This window comes from Bufo bufo, chromosome 10 (assembly GCF_905171765.1).
Source record: "Bufo bufo chromosome 10, aBufBuf1.1, whole genome shotgun sequence".
In the NCBI taxonomy this organism is placed as follows: Eukaryota; Metazoa; Chordata; class Amphibia; order Anura; family Bufonidae; genus Bufo; species Bufo bufo.
Genome location: NC_053398.1, coordinates 34,439,601 through 34,456,863, shown reverse-complemented (window position 1 = coordinate 34,456,863; position 17,263 = coordinate 34,439,601). Strand labels below are relative to the sequence as shown.

The following is a 17,263-nucleotide window of genomic DNA, read 5'->3' as shown; positions in this document are numbered from 1 at the left end:
ACCGCTAGTCCCGAGGTTCTTGCTGCTATTCTGACTGATTCTGCTGTGGAATCGGACAAGAAGTGCACCGCTTTTAATAAGGGGGTAAAGGAGTCTTTTTAGGGAGTCATAAGTAGCCCATTCTCTTAGAAGAGATTCTGACTGTGATAACCATCTTTTTAGGGATCTAGAAACTGATGTAGCGGCTAGATTTGTTTGAGTAAAACAGCGGCGGCCTCCCAGGTCGTCTTCAGACTTGAATCTGCTTTCTTCTTCATGGGGGTCTTTTAGGGACCCCATGTCCTCAGATGGAAGGGCATTTGTCCCCTTGACTAATTTTGATAGGGATACATCTACTTTAGGACAGGATGTAAACAATGCCTAGTCTTCATCACTAAATGGAAGGTGACGCCTCATCGGTTTTGGAATAACTTCCTGTCCGAAGTCTTCCATTCCCTTTTTATAAATTTATAATTTTTGTGGACTGGAAAAACTTTTTTTTTTTTTTTCTTTGTTCTAGTCAAACCACCAAACGTGAGTGTGAAAGTGGCCTAACTCCTTTTGTATCAGAGAAGAGAACTTAAATTTTCAATCAGAGACGACAAGGCCCTCTGAACCTGAGTCTTGTTCTGACTCTGAGGACCATGAACTGGAGTAACCTAATTTAGGTTCCCTATGTTTTGACGCAGATGTACTAGGGGTAGGCATAGGATTTTTAGAAAGTGCTGCTCGCATCTCTTCCTTGATTACGTCCCTTAATTTCCTCTCTAATAGAAGGAACCAGATCCTTTGCCATATTTGTAGTACATTTTTTGCGGAGTTTATTTAGTATATGAATCAGGTAATTTTACTGAACATATAACACATTTCTTAGTTTTTGGACTAGGTTTAGCTCGCTGAGCCCCCTCTTCGTCACTCTACATGCATACAGGAAGAAAGGAAGACAGAGGTACTAGGGGGTTAGCATAAGTAAAAATATACACCATTTCCCCAAGAGACTTTCAGTAACTTACAATATTCGGCCCCTGGGATGTCTCCATTTGGACTGCACCAAGTTCAGACATGTTTGGCCACTTTACCTCGGACCCCTTTAAATACTCTTACCTGCAGACCTCAGATCAGCGGGCGACATCCGCCTTGATCCTACGTGACAAATTTAGCTCCGCCCTCTTAGCGCTTGTTCCACAGACTGGAAGTACCTCCTGGACTGCACCCGACTTTCAGTGACGTTATGACAAACAACCAGAAAGTCATATTCGGTATTGTCATGTCCCTAACAACCTGCTCTATAAAAATTCCCTGTGATCTAACCGATCAGATGAACATTGTAAAAAGCTAAAAATACAAACTGTGCCAAAACAGCTATTTTTTGTTACCTTACCTCACAAAAAGTGTAATATAGAGCAACCAAAAATCATATGTACCCTAAAACTGCCACCTTATCCCGTAGTTTCCAAACTGGGGTCACTTTTTTGTTAGTTTCTACTCATGTGACATGTCAACTTAAAATTATCCCAGTTAAATCTGCCTTCCAAAAACCGTATGGCATTCCTTTCCTTCTGCGCCCTGCCGTGCGCCCGTACAGCGGTTTACGACCACATATGGGGTGTTTCTGTAAACTACAGAATCGGGGTAATAAATATTGCGTTTGTTTTGGCTGTTAACCCTTGCTTTGTAACTGGAAAAAAATTATTAAAATGGAAAATCTGCCAAAAAAGTGAAATTTTGAAAATGTATCTCTATTTTCCATTAATTCTTGTGGAACACCTAAAGGGTTAACAAAGTTTGTAAAATCCGTTTTGAATACCTTGAGGGGTGTAGTTTATAGAATGGGGTCATTTTTGGGTGGTTTCTATTATGTAAGCCTCGGCTTCAACTTGCCCACTGCGCATGCGCCGGCTCCCTGCGCACCCTGATCAGACTGGAAAAGACTCTCTGCGCAAGTCGGTCGTAGGCGGAGGAATCTTCTGGCAGCAATCGCTCCTTTGACAATTTTGACCGACTTGCGCAGAGAGAAAGTATTGTCCGATCGGGGTGCACAGGGAGCCGGCGCATGCGCAGTGGACAAGTTGAAGCCGGTGCCAGTAGTCCGCACGGGCGCAGACTAGTGTCCACTGCGCCTGCGCGAGACTACGGAGCAGAGATAACATGACGTCAGGATAGTGCAGTGAATAAATTTAGTAGGCGGTGCTGGGCTCCAGGAGATCGTGGGACAACCCCTTGGGCTCCTGACAGAGGTGATTGACATATGAATAAGATCACTTTTTATAAGAATATAAGGCACACAGAGAATAAACAGAGGGATCATTGTAAACACTGCATGAAGACTAATGGGCACATATAAATATCTACATATCGTTAATCCTGGTGACAGAATCCCTTTAACATTTGGGTTTTGGAAATTTTCTTTAAGATTTGCTTCTAAACTTCTAAGCCTCCTAACGTCCCCAAAAAAAATGTTATTTACAAAATGATCCAAACATGAAGTAGTCATATGGGGAATATAAAGTAATAACTATTTTAGGAGGAATCGCCATCTGTTTTAAAAGCAGAGGAAATTGAAATTTTGAAAATTGCAAATTTTTGGTAAATTTGTTTTTAATAAAAATATAATATTTTGACTCAAGTTTACCACCATCATGAAGTACAATATGTGACGAGAAAACAATCTCAGAATGGCCTGGATAAGTAAAGGTGTTAAAGTTTTATCACCACATAAAGACACATGTCAGATATGCAAAAAATGGCCTGGTCCTTTAAAGGGATTCTGTCACCTCGTTTTAGGTTACAGAGATGCGGACATACACGGCTAGATCGCCTCTAGCCTGTCCGCAATATACCGGTCCTATAGGGCTGTGTGCTTTTTATTGTGTTTAAAAAATTATTTTAGATCCATGTAAATGAGCGTGGTAAGGAGCCCAAGGACTGTATGAACCTTCCTGGTGCCCAGCCATGCCCCTCTGAAGGAGCCCAGCACCGCCTACGTCCTCCGAATCTCCTCCTGTCGTCACAGATTGCTGTAATCTCGCGATGCGCAGTTCCTTCCCTGAGGCTGATGCCAGCACAGGGAAGGAACACTATACTGGCACTGCGCAGAGCAGTTTGGAAGCATGAAGAGAAACCCCACGGAACACTCCATAGTGGTTCCGTGCCTCCGTTCTGCACCTTCCAGATTGGGTCTGCATCCATAATACGGTGAGCACACGGCTAGTGCCCACAATACGGGCATGGCCAGTCAGCCATGTGCATGAGGCCTGAAGGTGTGACTGTAATACACCAAGGCCAAACTCCTTGCAGCTTTGATATTATTTACTTTGACACTTTATTTTTTTTCTGGTGTTTTTTTTTTTCTCCCTAGGCTTTTTTTTATGCTAGCATGCTGCATATTTATAAAAAGGCCACTGATGCCAAAAACGAAAATTTTGAACGAAAAAAAATGCAAAAGTTATGAAATATGCCCCTGAAAATGTGTCAAAATGCTGTGTGAAACTTCCCTCAAATGCTGTAAATGTTTATTTTTGCCTGTTCAGTAATTTACCACTAGGGGGCGGCATTAACTTAAAGGGAACCTGTCATCAACTTTATGCTGTCCATACTAACGGCAGCATAACGTAGAGACAGGAGAGTTGATTTCAGCGGTCTGTCATTTAAAAGTTAAAAGGAAGTGATTGCCGAAAACAAACCAACATCACAATCATTGCAGACTGGGCCTGGAAGAGAGTCCTGGCCACCTGAGGAGTCCTGGTTATTCATGAATTCCTGCTCTCCCTGTCCACCTGCTGATGACTTAGTCTTCTACCTAGTTTTCTCCCTAGGAGAGAACTGCCAACCATCAGCAGATGGGTGAGAGAGCAGGAGATTAGGAATAACCAGGACTCTTCTCAGGTAGATCGGACTCTTCTCCAGGTCTGGGCTGCAGTGATTATGATGCTGGTTCTCGGCAACCACTTACGTTTAGCTGATGAGTGACACACCGCTGAGATCAGCATCTATGTCACCATTTTATACTGCCCTCGGTGGGGTCAGCATAGAGTTGACAGGTTCCCTTTAACTGTCAAACTAAATCTTACAATGGCAACAGAAAAATGAAAGCTTGATGATGATCTATCTTTTATATGCAAAAACAAACCATTTTTGCAATATGGGTCAGGACTGTGGAGTCTGTAAGGCAATTTGTGCTCTATTTCCACACTGTAACAAAGCCATCTCCGATTCCACAGCCCTGGATTACACAACCCAATGTGGCAGACTATTATCGGGAGGGAAGCGTTCCCTCCCGGCAATTGCCTGCTCGATAGCAGTGGACACAGCTGCTATATTACATGCAGCAATCTCCTCCGCAGCGTGGGCAGGAGCTATCGCTATGAACATTAGTACCTTTTTTATTTTTACTGACTTCACAGCCCTAATACAGGATAGATGGAGAAAGATGCGTCTATGTACATAAAGTGGTTTTATTTTTCATCTTAGGTCAGAAGGAGGACAGCGGTACGGATACATGGGACACTTGACAAGAATAGCAAATTGTATAGTCCACAGCATTGAAAAGGGGCCAAACAGTACTCTAGCACATCAACTTATTAAAGGTATCTCCTTAAATCTGCTTAGGAAAGCCCTTGTTTAGACATCTTATTGCTTTTTGTACTCATGGTAAAGGCTTTAGGGAGGCCTTTCCAAACTAGTATGTTTGTGTTAAATGCTCTGTGTACAGATGACAAGTATCTTTGGTTTTCTGGATTTGTAGTGAACGCAGTGCTGGCAGAGGTCTTCACTAACTGAACCACAGATTTATATTGCTGATTGGACTAAAATGTCCAATTGTCTGAACGTTGTATCCTATCCACCTGGACCATACTGGGATTCTGCCTAAGTAAAGTATGTTTGATTGAGCCAATTCTATATCCAGTCCCTTGGTACCATTTCCAAAGTGGTATCCAGGCATAAAACAAATGGAAATGGTCCTGTCATGCATCTGCCCCATAGATGTCCATGGCCGCTGTACCTTTTTTTTTGCTTTAGGCATTTACTGGTCACTGTATGCAAAAAAGAATGTAATGTGAATTGAGCCTAAGCTGCACATCAGCAGTGTGTGTGGTGTTCACTAGGACAGCGCATATTGGATGGTACAACATGGCATGGTTTAGTAGCTGCACTGTAATGAGATTGGAAAGTCATTTGCAAACAATGAAATGTGAAAATACTTTGCCCTCTATCCAAGAAGTACCAAGATAATGTAGCTGGAGGGCTTGCTAAATGTGACTTTCAGCATTGTAGCCATGCTTTTCAATATGCTAAAGGTAAAAGATCAGCTCAATTGCCGTGATAAATGTGCCATGATTCCCCGGAACAAACGTGGCCTAAAAGAATCAATCAGATGCTCAGTACTTGTTTTATTCACATAGAGGTGCGATGTTAACCAGCCACTTACCGGTTATGTTCATGCATAGGGTCCATTGTAAATTTCCACTTAATTAAAATATAAGTTGGTTAGGAAACAGTGGTTTTTGACAATCTTTACCATGTTCTAAAATCTGTGTGGACATTTATTTATTTTAATAAAAAGTGATTTGAAATACTGGAAGAAAAAAAAAATCATTTAGGGGGCATTCACACATCTATAGTGCCACCGTGTCCATGTATCAGACCGAACATGTCCTATCTTTTGCTGCATCTTGCAGGTCGTGGACCCGTTGAAGTCTATGGGTCTGCACCGCAATGCATGGCTCACAGGGCCAGTGCCCTGTGCTGTTTGCCCTCCGCAATACGGGCCCGGCAACCCTACAGTAGTGTAAATGCCCCTTTACCTAAATAGAAAGTAACTTTGGTGTATATTTTCTTGCATTAGAAGCTGCCAGAGATGTTTGCCATGGCTCTTCTAATGTTTAATTATTCATGTCGTAGTTTGATTCCCTTATGTGTACAATTAGTAGTTATCCTGGTTTTAAAGAGGACCTTTCACCTCTCCTGACATGCCTGTTTTAATAGCTCCATGTATTCCCTGTGTAATAACCATTTTGGAGCTTCTATTCTGTACCATTCCTGTTATTTCTACTAGAAGTTATGAATAAAATGCTAGCAGTCTGCAGTAAGGGTACAGAGGGGTGGTAACCAGTTGGGGGGGGGGGGGGGGGGTGTACCTGCTCAGTCTGACTCCATCCAATCAGTGCTGCCATTTCCAGATTGTGCAGGTACCCCCCCCCCCCCCCCCAAATGGTTCCTTCTCTGTACCCTTACTGCAGACTAACAATTAATTCAGAACTTCTAGTAGAAATGATAAAGGAATGGCATTGTATAGAGTCATAAGAATAGATTCTCCAGAATCGTTATTACATGGGGAATGCATGGAGCTATTAAAACAGGCTTGTCAGGAGCGGTGACGGGTCCTCTTTAAATATTAAAGACCTTCTGCTTCAAAAAGGTCTTCAGAATTGTGGTGTCAGACCTTCAGGACCCCAACCGATCAGCTGCTTGAAAGGAATACGGCATCTATGTGCTATGGCCTCTTCCTTGGCTCTGTGTCTGGTATATAACAAATGAACGAGTGCTGCCCCTACAAATAATTGATTCCAGCCAATCTGATGTTGCTAATCTGTCCTTTGGATAGGTCATTAGTATTTATCCCCTGGAAAACCCATTTTAAGCTAGTGACCTGACACTTTCCCTTGTCTCTACAGAACTGCCAACTGAAGCTCAGGAAAAATGGGAGACCTTTTGCACGAGCTCCTTAGGAGAAATAAACAAGAGGAACACAGTAGATCTAGTAGGTTTCTGCATGGTTTGTATGATTTCTTAGGTGTTCATGAAGCCTGGAACGCATCTGCAGTCTAAGGCCACTGTCACGTGGCAGCATTTGACTGCCTGTGTGAAGTCATTTTGTACAGATGGGAAAGCCTATACGGTAGTTTCAACAATAGATTTTTGCTGGCGATGACTCCACTTATTTGGAATTTGGCAAATCATATATACAGGCACCCGGAAACAAGTCTCGCAAGTTGTATAACATGTTATGCTTCACAGGTTTTCTAATATGTTAGTTTATACCAACTACAATATTACCTTTTTAAAATGGATATCTGTCCAAATAGGATCGAAAAGGAGTTTTCCCATTAACAGCATTTGATCACCTATTCTCAGAATATATTCATGCAGACTCGGGGCATTATAATCTATCTCTTCTGTAGTGAATTGTACTGGCTGCTTTATGTGAGTACAAATTATTACAGCGTAGGTTGGGCAGGAACTAGTGATGATTGAAGCAAGCTTTGGATCCTTACCTGAAGTCGCTTCGGTCAAAACTTTGTTTGAATGTCATACGGAGATTCGTCTCTGTACAGTATTCAAATGTATGGGCTCCGATGAGTTGAAATAATTGATCACCGAAGTCTTGCAAGACTCCTTTTTAAAACCGATAACCATATTAAAAACCGGAATCCGAAGCCTGCTTCGGTACTGAAGCCGAATTCCCACAAGACTTCGGTGATGACACATTTCCCTCGCTGGAGCCCATACATTTTAATGCTGTATGGAGATGGATCTCTGTACAGCATTAAAGCAAAGGTTTTTTTTTTTTTTGAGCAAATCCATTTGCTCCTCCCTAGCACGGACCCACAGGATTATAAATCACTAAAATGCCACGAGTCCATGTTTCAAGAGCAGAGTTCAGACTGGAAAATAAAACACTGTGCGTGTGGCCCGGAATGAACACTCATCTGAAATTTGCCTCAAATGGACCGAAACTGACATCTGCTGTGGGTTCTATATTCATGCAGGTAAAATCCACAGTACCATTCAAGTAAATGAGACTTTACAAATCTCATCCACATGCTGCGGATATTGTCTGCACAGGAAAGAGAGCTTGCAATTGATTTACGGATCCACGGCATGCTCATTCTATTGTCGGTTTCACTGCAGATTTCATTGTAGTAACAGTGAAATCCGTGGCACCGTTCCACAAGAAACACTTCAGGTTTCTCGTGCATGGCATTGGGGGACACAGCACCATGGGTATATGTCCAACTACCACTAGGAGGCACTAGACACAAAAAGTGTTGGCTCCTCCCCGTTGGGCTATACCCTCTCCACAGGCACAAGGCAGCTCAGTTTTTGTCTAGTGTCCGTAGGAGGCAGACCTGTCCTGCTTTTTTTTTTTTTTTTTTTTTTTTTTTTTTTTTTTTTTTTGCAGGACCTGCTGTTTATTTTTTATTTTTTTATTTTTTCTTCTCTCTTCTGCAGGTCTCGGTGATCTCCACCGTTATACCTGCTGCAGGCTGGGGCTCCATCGTGTTCCACTTTAGTTGCCCCCCCCTGCGGGCGCGTACTTCTGTACCATCGCCGGTCACCCAGTCCCCACAGACTGCATCCGCAGTGGCTTGCCGGCCTTCCCACGGTTCCCGTGTTGAGTCTGCCGAAGGGGTGACCCTGCGGCGCCCGAAGACATCAGATGGTGAGTATAGTGAGTACCCCTGTCCCTGTGTCCCTGCCCCAGGGTTAGGTTCCCTCCTGTGGCCAGGGGGGTGGGATCCACCTTAGCTGGGGGTCCTGGGAAGCTTCCATCTTCCTCCGCCTTTCTCTTCCCCCTTGGTTGTTTTTTTTTTTCTCCTCCCTGGCCACACAGTCTTCTCCTGGGCCTTCCCCACTACTTTAGTCCCCGGCTTTTGTAGGGACTAGGCCTCATCTTCCATGGCCCGTTCCCGGCTTCCAGGTGCTCTGTTTGCCCTGTTCCGCCCACCCCCAGGCGTCGCTCCCCCCCCCCCACCCCACCCTCCTCACCTAGTTTTGTGGGTCCGGAGGCCCCTCGGTCGGCCGCGATTCGCCCCGCCCCCCTCGCTCCATTCCCGGCCGCCTCATAAATCGAGGCCCCGGCTTTTGGGCCTGCTAGGCCACGATCTTCCCGGCCACTCCTCCTTGCTTCCCGGGCTTTTCTGACCCCGCCCGGCCCTCGGGAGGGGCTATCTCCTCCACCCTTTACTGGTCTAACGTGGGTTATCTATCCAGTGGATAGATCCCCAGTTTAAAAGAACTGCAGAACCTCTTTAAGTCATTGTCCTATGTTTTTGTCTCTCAATTGCTTCATTTCTCCTGCAGCCTCTATAGCTGCTGCAGCACCTCTTTGGGGAACATGGCATCCGGGTCCAGATATGACAGCCTCTGCTGGCTGCTCTATGAGGGTCTCCTCGGATCGCCACGTGTTTTCACGTGCGTCCGCTGTCTACGAAGGCTGCCATGCGGTCGGCCTGTCCCTGCTTGTGTGCAGTACCTCTTCCCAGACCCCATTGTGTCCCCTGACCAAATTCTTTTGTGTAGGTCCCTTCTGAATGGTCTCCCTCTTTGTCAAAGCCATGGGAACCTTGTCCGACTCTCCCAATCTCTGGCGGAGTCGCTGGACCGCTACCTATCCAATTGCGGCCACCTATGCCCTCCCAGGGTCCTCCCTGCAGATGAGGCATGCTTAGATACCGGCTCCGGCAAGGGGTAGCTCACAGTACAACCTCGGGTGGTCTCAACAGGATTCCACCCCTCCTCGGCATCCTCGGGTCCTCCCCAGGACAGGCCTGAGGCTGGTGACGAATCCTTTCCTGTCACCCCATCCGTTGCCTCTGGGGACACCTCTGCACCGATTCCCTCGGAACAGAGCATCAGGCGGTCTTCCTCCATACAGAAGCCCCCTGGAAGGTCAAGACTAACGTGCACGGAGGAACCTCTCCTACCCAGGGTTGGTATCCCCTCTAGGGGATTTTCGGATGGCGCTCCCCTGACTGCACAGGTATTCAACCGCACAGGTAAGGCAGCCGTCCCCGTGTTTAGCATAATGAGTCACCTACTTGGTGTCTCTGGTACGTACGCCTTCTCCTTAACAGGGGAGTACCTGCACCACTGCCATTGGCTGTACCTGACAAGCCTTCCTGGTTCCCCTATACCAGGGGCTATGCTCTACACATTTGAGAGTGTTTCCACCGGGTCCCCATCCTGGTGCTGGTGTTCGCCACTCTACCTCATAACAGGAGGCCCCTGTTCTAGGCAAGCTGATAGCTTAGGCAAGCGCCTCCTGTAGGTTGGTAAGGAAAAGCAATTATATCTGGCTGTTTCCATCCGCCTTGCTCCTTTTCATAGGTAGAGTACCTACACCTACTCCAGATGCTGAAGCCATTACTCCTGGCTGGCTCTATGGTGTTCCATGCGGCACTATTTCTCCCTTCCGGGCGAGATACACAGGCCGCCTTCAATTGCCTTGGCAATTGCACCTGTCTGTTCCCAGACACTTTGCTCCTTTCATAGGTAGAGTACCTACACATCTCCTGATGCTGTAGCCGATACCTCTGGCTGGCGCTATGGTGTTCCATGCGGCACTATTTCTCCCTTCCGGGCGGGATATACAGGCCGCCTTCAATTGCTGTAGCAATTGCTCCTGTCTGTTCCCAGACTTTTTTGCTCCCTTTCATAGGTAGAGTACCTACACCATCTCCGATGCTGTAGCCAATACCCCTGGCTGGCTCTATTGTGTTCCATGCGGCAACATTTCTCCCTACGGGCGAGATATAGAGGCCACTTTCAATTGCCGTAGAATTGCCTCTGTCGGCTTCTAGTCGGCACCAAGCTGCCACCTTGGTCCCTTCATAGGTAGAGTACCTGCACCATCTCCTGATGCTGTAGCTGTTGCTCCTGTGTGGCTTTATGGTGTACCATGTGGCATTTTCTCTCCCTTACCGGACGAGATATTGAGGCCTCCTCCAATTGCCGTGGTCATTGCACCTACCTCATCATAGTGTGCACCAAACAGCCATCTTACTCCCTTCATAGGTAGAGTTCCTGCACCGTCTCTGATGCTGCAGCCGTTACACCTGTCTGGCTCTATGGTGTACTATGCGGCCCTGTTTCCCTTTTTTTCAGGCGAAATAGAGGGCCTCCTTCAGTTGCCATTTCACCTACCTGATTGTAGTGTGCACCTGTCTTGTTCTTTGTGGTACCGTGCGGCCCTATTTTCCCCTTCCCGGGCGGAATATAGGTACCATTGCTAACGCGGCAGCTGTTGCACCTCTCTGGTTCTAGGGTGCACCATGTGGCCACATTGCTCCGATCTTAAAGGTAGTACCTCTACCATCTCCAGATGCTGTACCCATTACACCTTTCTGGTCGTATCTCTGCACTCGCAGCCATATTTCTACTTTACAGGTTGAGTACCTGTACCCTCCAAATGCTGTCGCATTCCCAGATGTTGTGGCTATGTTTCCACTCTCCTTAGACATGCAGCCACATTCCCTATATTTTAGGCGTGTGGTTGTATTACTCAAAGTGCTGGGCCCTATGGTGCAATCTGTGGCCCATACAGTTTCTGTATTACTGGGTGCTTTCTGCCCCCAGGTTCTAATCTGTGCTGCGGATGTTGGTTTCACCCTTTTGGTTCTTCTATACATCTCCACTCCGTTACTGTCGTGCTCAATGGTCTCCTTGTACTTCTCAGGGCACTGTCTACAACAGGCCATCCTGGTTCTGCATGTGCATGGTTACCATATCTGGCAGGGGTGGGCCAGCCCAACCCCCACCTTGTCGGTCTAGTGCTACTTCTTGTAGCTCCAGTATATGGCTGATCTGTTCTGATCCGGCGGGTGGTCCACATACAACCACGCTCCCTACACCATGGCCAGGTGGTCGTTGGCCTTTGTGCTAGCGTTGCACTTGCCATCTCTATAAGGTACTACGGTATGCTGCGCTTCGCGTTACCCCATGTTATAGAGGAGTACTCGCGTGGTTTCCTATTACAGAGTGGCCCATTCCTGGTGGAGTACAGGGATCTCCACTGGATCTTCTACCTTGTTGGGGCACGTAGCTGGTGAGCATGGGCCGCTGCAGCAGTTTTCGGTCATCGCTGGATGTCCTCCGCCACATGGAATCCTTCTGGGGTCATCGGCATTTTTCGTCGCTGGACGTCCTCCCTGACGGGTCAGGGACAGGACCACTGAGCGCCACACACCTGCCTGGCAGGTATTTTTTCAGCTGATTGCTCTGGCATCGGACAGGGTCCCGTAGTTCCTTCTGGGTCCAGGTGTTCTCGGTATTCCCTTATATTCTCTGCTTAGTTGTACTACATGTCAGAGGGGCAGTCCCCTTGGACCTTGCCGTCGTTTGCACCTGTCAGGTACTTTCTCCCCCCTGGGAGTTTTCAGTACGCCGGTCGCATCTGGTTTCTACTTTTCTGTGTAGTCTCACCCGGCTTTTTCATGGCGACTTCTGCATTCCTTATGCATATGGATGTCTGTCAATTTAGTGGTACATCCCGAGCTGCTGTACTTGCCCTCTCTGGGACAATGTATACAGTTTGCTAGTCACTGTTCTTGGAATGGCTAGTTGTCCATGGCCAATGTCCCTTCCCCTATGGTAGTTTCATTTCTCCTTTCCTGGATTTTCTGGCTTGCGTTGTCTTCTGGTGGTTCAGCTCCTGGTTCCTTGTGAGCCCATTCCGGGTACTCCTTTCTGGAGTCCCTGTCCCCGTTCATTTGACCACTCAGGTTCTGCATGACAATCGTTTTTTTTGGGGGGGTCGGGGCCTTGTTTGATTGTTCCCTTTTTGGGTTCCAATAGCCTTGTGGTCTTCTTGGGATTCGTGTCTCTTTTCCCATCCTCCCACGTCAAGTACCTGGTATTGAGTGGTTTAGCGCTACGGTTTGCAATTCCGCCGTATGGTCTCCTTCGGGAGGGACCTCCTCCTGTTGTAGAACCTTTCCTCCTTAGGCTGTTGGAGTACTCTCCTTCTACTTCCATGTCTTTCAGTCCAGTGTGTCCTGCTGAGATTTCCTGGGCCTGTATCTGGTTCCTTTTTTCCCTGATGCTTCACATGCCCAGAGTTTCCTCTGGTCTTACGCTTCACAGTGATATCTTGTTTTCAGAGGCTCGAGCCTCGTCTCCTGTTTTTGGGACGCAGGTCTTACTCTTTTTTCCTGGCTTTTACCTACAACCCCCTCCTTCTCCAAGGGTTGGCGGTTTCCTCTAGCAGCCTTGGGTTTTCGCCTTTTAAATAGGGCGCTTAACTTCATCACCTGCCTTGCGGTGAGGGGAGACCTGCTCCCTTCACATGTGAGCCTTGCTATTGCTTCACTCACTCGTTTGGCTTCCAGTACTTCCTTGTTTCCTTCTCCCCTGGCCTGTCAGGGGTTGGCCACAGGTTTTTTCGCTCTTTGGGTCTGAGACAATTTAGAGCGTTAGGTAGTCCCAACACGCGGTGCTGTCCTAATTTTTTCTCCAGCCCTTGGCTGAGCTCGGTGTTCCCTTTTGCCGCCTTCTTGCATTTGGGATTTTCTTCCAGGCATTTTTCCTGGGGTGCTGACAGTCTTCACTGATTCTTCCTTGAGGTTTCTTCCTTGTTATGGAACCTCTTGCCCATTCCATGTCTTTCTCCTGTTGGGTCACATGGTTCTACCGCACCTGTATGCCCAACCGGTGGCATGGCTGTTCTTTTCCCACCCTCGGGGACTGCTTTTGGACGTCCCATGGTGCTGTGTCCCCCAATGCCATGCACGAGAAAATTGGATTTTTTGTACTCACCGTAAAATCCTTTTCTCGTAGTAGGCATTGGGAGACACAGATCCCACCCTATGTTTTTACTTCCGATTTTCCGGGCTGGTCTCTTGATTTTTCCCGGTACAGGAGTTGTTGGTTCCTTGCTTTTTTTTCTCTCTCCTACTGCTTTTGGTACAAACTGAATAGCCTTGTGCCTGTGGAGAGGGTATAGCCCAACGGGGAGGAGCCAACACTTTTTGTGTCTAGTGCCTCCTAGTGGTAGTTGGACATATACCCATGGTGCTGTGTCCCCCAATGCCTACTACGAGAAAAGGATTTTACGGTGAGTACAAAAAATCCAATTTTTGCAGTGGACCTGTGGTGCCTTTGGCGTCCTACCCTTTCTTGCATGTGCTGTAAAATGAACACAAACGAGCGACGAACACCCTTACATCTTGTAAATGTGTCGGTTTTTTTCGCCCTCAGGTGACAACGCGACACATCCACTCCAGTGATGATGAAATAGAGTTTAAAGATCCAGGATTCTCACAAGATTCTTCCATACAGCAGGTTAGCACAGACGTTATGGCTCGTGGATTTAGTAGTCTGCCTTCCCCTGTAATTGATTCAGATATACATTTGCGGTCAGTGTATCTCTGATAGGTCATTTGTATTTGGCTACAGTATAGCAGAACACATTTGCTGGTACCGAACTTATTTTTTCTATGGGCAGACATTAATGAAATCAGGTGGCTGCAGTGGTTGCACTGGCTCTTAAAGGCTACTGTAACTTGTCCACCTTGGGAACATGTAGAGAATAGAAAGAAAGGAGTCTGTCCGACCCCCCCCGTTCCCAGCCACAGTCTAACCAGTCGACAGTGATAACTAGGCCGCAACGTCAAATCCTCCATAGTGAAATAACATCACTTAGCTCACACCATCCAATGACCGAACCACTATTAACAGATTATCTTTTGGCCTAGTCATTGTACAGCAGGGAATTGGACAAAATGTATTAACTTTTTGTAATATTACACCGGAGTTATGCCTATTACTGCAAAGTTAGAAATTAGCATCTTCACTGCAATAACAGACACTGTCTGTTTTTAGGATGTCCTCCATATTTGCCACATGTCTAGAGAAACCACCTAATAGCATGTTTGAGGAGCAGTCTAGTATATATGTTATACCACTGTTGTTGGTCCTGGGTTTGCCAGGCCTTTTCTGATTATCAGATGCAACAAATGACGTCCAATTTTATTGACCAGTTTGGCTTCAATGATGAGAAGTTTGCTGACCAAGATGACATTGGGACGTGAGTATGACTATCTGTTGTGATTTTAACATCGGGTTTTTTTCTTGGGGGGGGGGGGGGGTCTGGTGATTTTAGTAATGGCTATGGTCTTTTTCTTGCTTCTGCACTGGTTTCTCTGCTTGGATCAAAATCACATTTACTAATCAACATCTGGTGAATGGATTTGCAGGTCTTGAGCACCTGGCTTAATGCTGCTAAACACAAGCTGCACAGCTGTTAACCATACTAATGGTTGTGTCTTCCTCAAATTCTTCACTGCCATCAATTTCTGTGATTGGGTAGATGGTGGTGGGTAGAAGATCTTTTGATGCTGTGCAGTCACTGAGCCTCTGAGCATATATTTGGTAACGGCATACATTGCACTAGTCTAGTAGAGTATGTTCACACGTGGTGTTAAATATTTCACCTGTGAAAACCTCCTCAAAACTGCATTTTTGTTTTTAACTGCACCTCGACGGCTACGGCTTCACTACAACTCCAAAGTGCCAGCTTCGTTTCACAGATGCAAACAACCCAACATAGCCCTCTGGACGGCCGCGGTGTTGCTCCCCAGAAAGTCACCACGGAGCCCTTGCCTAATGATAAATTCGCATGTGGCAGATTTGTTGTCTAAACCGTCCCATACAATCTGAAAGCAGCTTGCAAAAAATTGACGTGCTTTCTGTCACGTTTTAAAGGGGTTGTACGGGCGTTTAATACTGATGACCTACCCTGAGGTGAGGTCATCAATATTAATCTGATCGCTAGCACCCCCACCAGTCGGCATTTTAAAGAGGCCACTGTGCTTCAGTGAGAGCTGCGGACTTTCTTGGCCAGTGATGTCACGTTCATTGATCAAATGGCCTAGGCGCAGTGATGGACAGCACATAGTGCGGATCCGGGCGGCACATAGTGCGGATCCGGGCGGCACATAGTGCGGATCCGGGCGGCACATAGTGCGGATCCGGGCGAATGAATGGGTCTGCAATTCTGTTAAGCAAAATGCAGAACAGAATTGCGGACGTGTGAATGGACCCTAAGGAAGGCATTGGGCTGCCGTCCAAGCCATCGGGTCCCTGTCATAGCAGCGCGGGGACCCGATAGGTGCTCCCTCCCTCTACACACATTGCACGTGCGGCACATCTAGGGTTAATGCACCTACAGCTGAGGTCCGGCTATCAGTCACTTCCAGACCCCTGCAGCTGATCAGGCGGCCGCAGCTCCTGCACCCGCCCTATCAGGGCGCAGTAGTACTACGGCACTGGTATTTAAGCCACAATAGCCAGCGCCGTACATCTACGGCGCTGGTACTGAATGGGTTAAAGTATATTACAAAAATGGTCAGGATTACTGTCCCTACACATTACAAAAATAAGACGGGTACACTTTAAGGGCTATGTACACTTTTTTTTTATTTTTACATTACTGCATTGTACTCATGAGGTAAAAAAAAATTCTATTTTTTATTTACAAATATGGATCTCCCTTTTTCTATACATGGCTGAGATGCTCTAGTAGCAGCCTGTGGATTTTCTCTTTCGTCAGTTGGGGAGCTGAGGGCTCCTTATGTCTGCTCTGACTTTATTTACACTCATTAACTACTTAACTGTTCTGCCCGAGCTGGGCTCTGACAGAAGTGGGGGCGGCTGCTTTAGCTGTTATCTTCTGATAGGTAGCAGCTAGATGCATGGGGACTGGTCCTGTTTGAAAGCTGGTATTCCAGCCATTTTCATACCTGACCAAAATGACAGCTAAAGTCCGAGCTAAACAGGACATATCACTGTTAGAAATCAAGTTGGGAATAATTGCAGGTAAAACCTGTTTTTTACTTTCATTTTCAGGTGTATCACTGCATGCTGATTTCTAACAGTGATATCTTCCCAAGTACTGAAGATATTGCTGTCAGTCTGGTTTTGTTTGAAAGCTTGGAATGCCAGCTCTTAAACAATACAAAGCCAAACCAGAGATGAGTAGCTCAGTCCTTATCTTACTGATGAGAATGTGGCTTAAATAAGTTTGACCTCTTAGTAATTTTAGGGATAAGGGTTGTTAGATGACCAACACAAAGTCAAAGTACTAGTCCCACAGCTAGAAAAACAGTTAACCCTTTGTGACAGGATGGAATATTTTTAATAAAGACCAATTGAAAAAATGATTTAGCCCACAATGAGTAAAATGCAATCATGAAAAAAATTGCCCTCAATGGTGTACATAGCCTTTAAGCCGTGTGAGCGTAGCCTGGTGCCACAAATGTCTGTGCTTTCATTCCTCTAAGTTGTGCAGCTTTCCAGTATCTGAAACGGATATTCACTGAAAAGGAATGGCTCCATGTATAGTTAGGAGTTGGTGTTGCTGATATTGAGCTCACATTGTTTCATTTACCACTAATATTTTGAATGTCTTTTTTACGTTTTCTCTTTTCTGTTAGTGTTTCATTTGACCGTGTCTCGGACATAAACTTCTCTCGCAATGCAAATGAAAGCGTAAGTAAAATGTAGA

General features: G+C 46.2%; 1 protein-coding gene across 4 annotated transcripts in view; it reads left to right on the top strand.

The window, feature by feature from the left end:
* The window catches only part of PPP6R3 (protein phosphatase 6 regulatory subunit 3), a 101,821-nt gene that overhangs the window by 52,259 nt on the left and 32,299 nt on the right, over positions 1 to 17,263 (top strand). For 2 of the 4 annotated variants that reach the window (XM_040409546.1, XM_040409545.1), the window contains 5 exons: positions 4,450 to 4,565; positions 6,654 to 6,739; positions 13,957 to 14,040; positions 14,688 to 14,785; positions 17,193 to 17,247. In XM_040409546.1, coding sequence (XP_040265480.1) covers positions 4,450 to 4,565; positions 6,654 to 6,739; positions 13,957 to 14,040; positions 14,688 to 14,785; positions 17,193 to 17,247 — 439 coding nt within the window. The remainder of the gene's footprint in view (positions 1 to 4,449; positions 4,566 to 6,653; positions 6,740 to 13,956; positions 14,041 to 14,687; positions 14,786 to 17,192; positions 17,248 to 17,263) is intronic. The other 2 variants (XM_040409548.1, XM_040409547.1) reach the window with 2 other exon arrangements.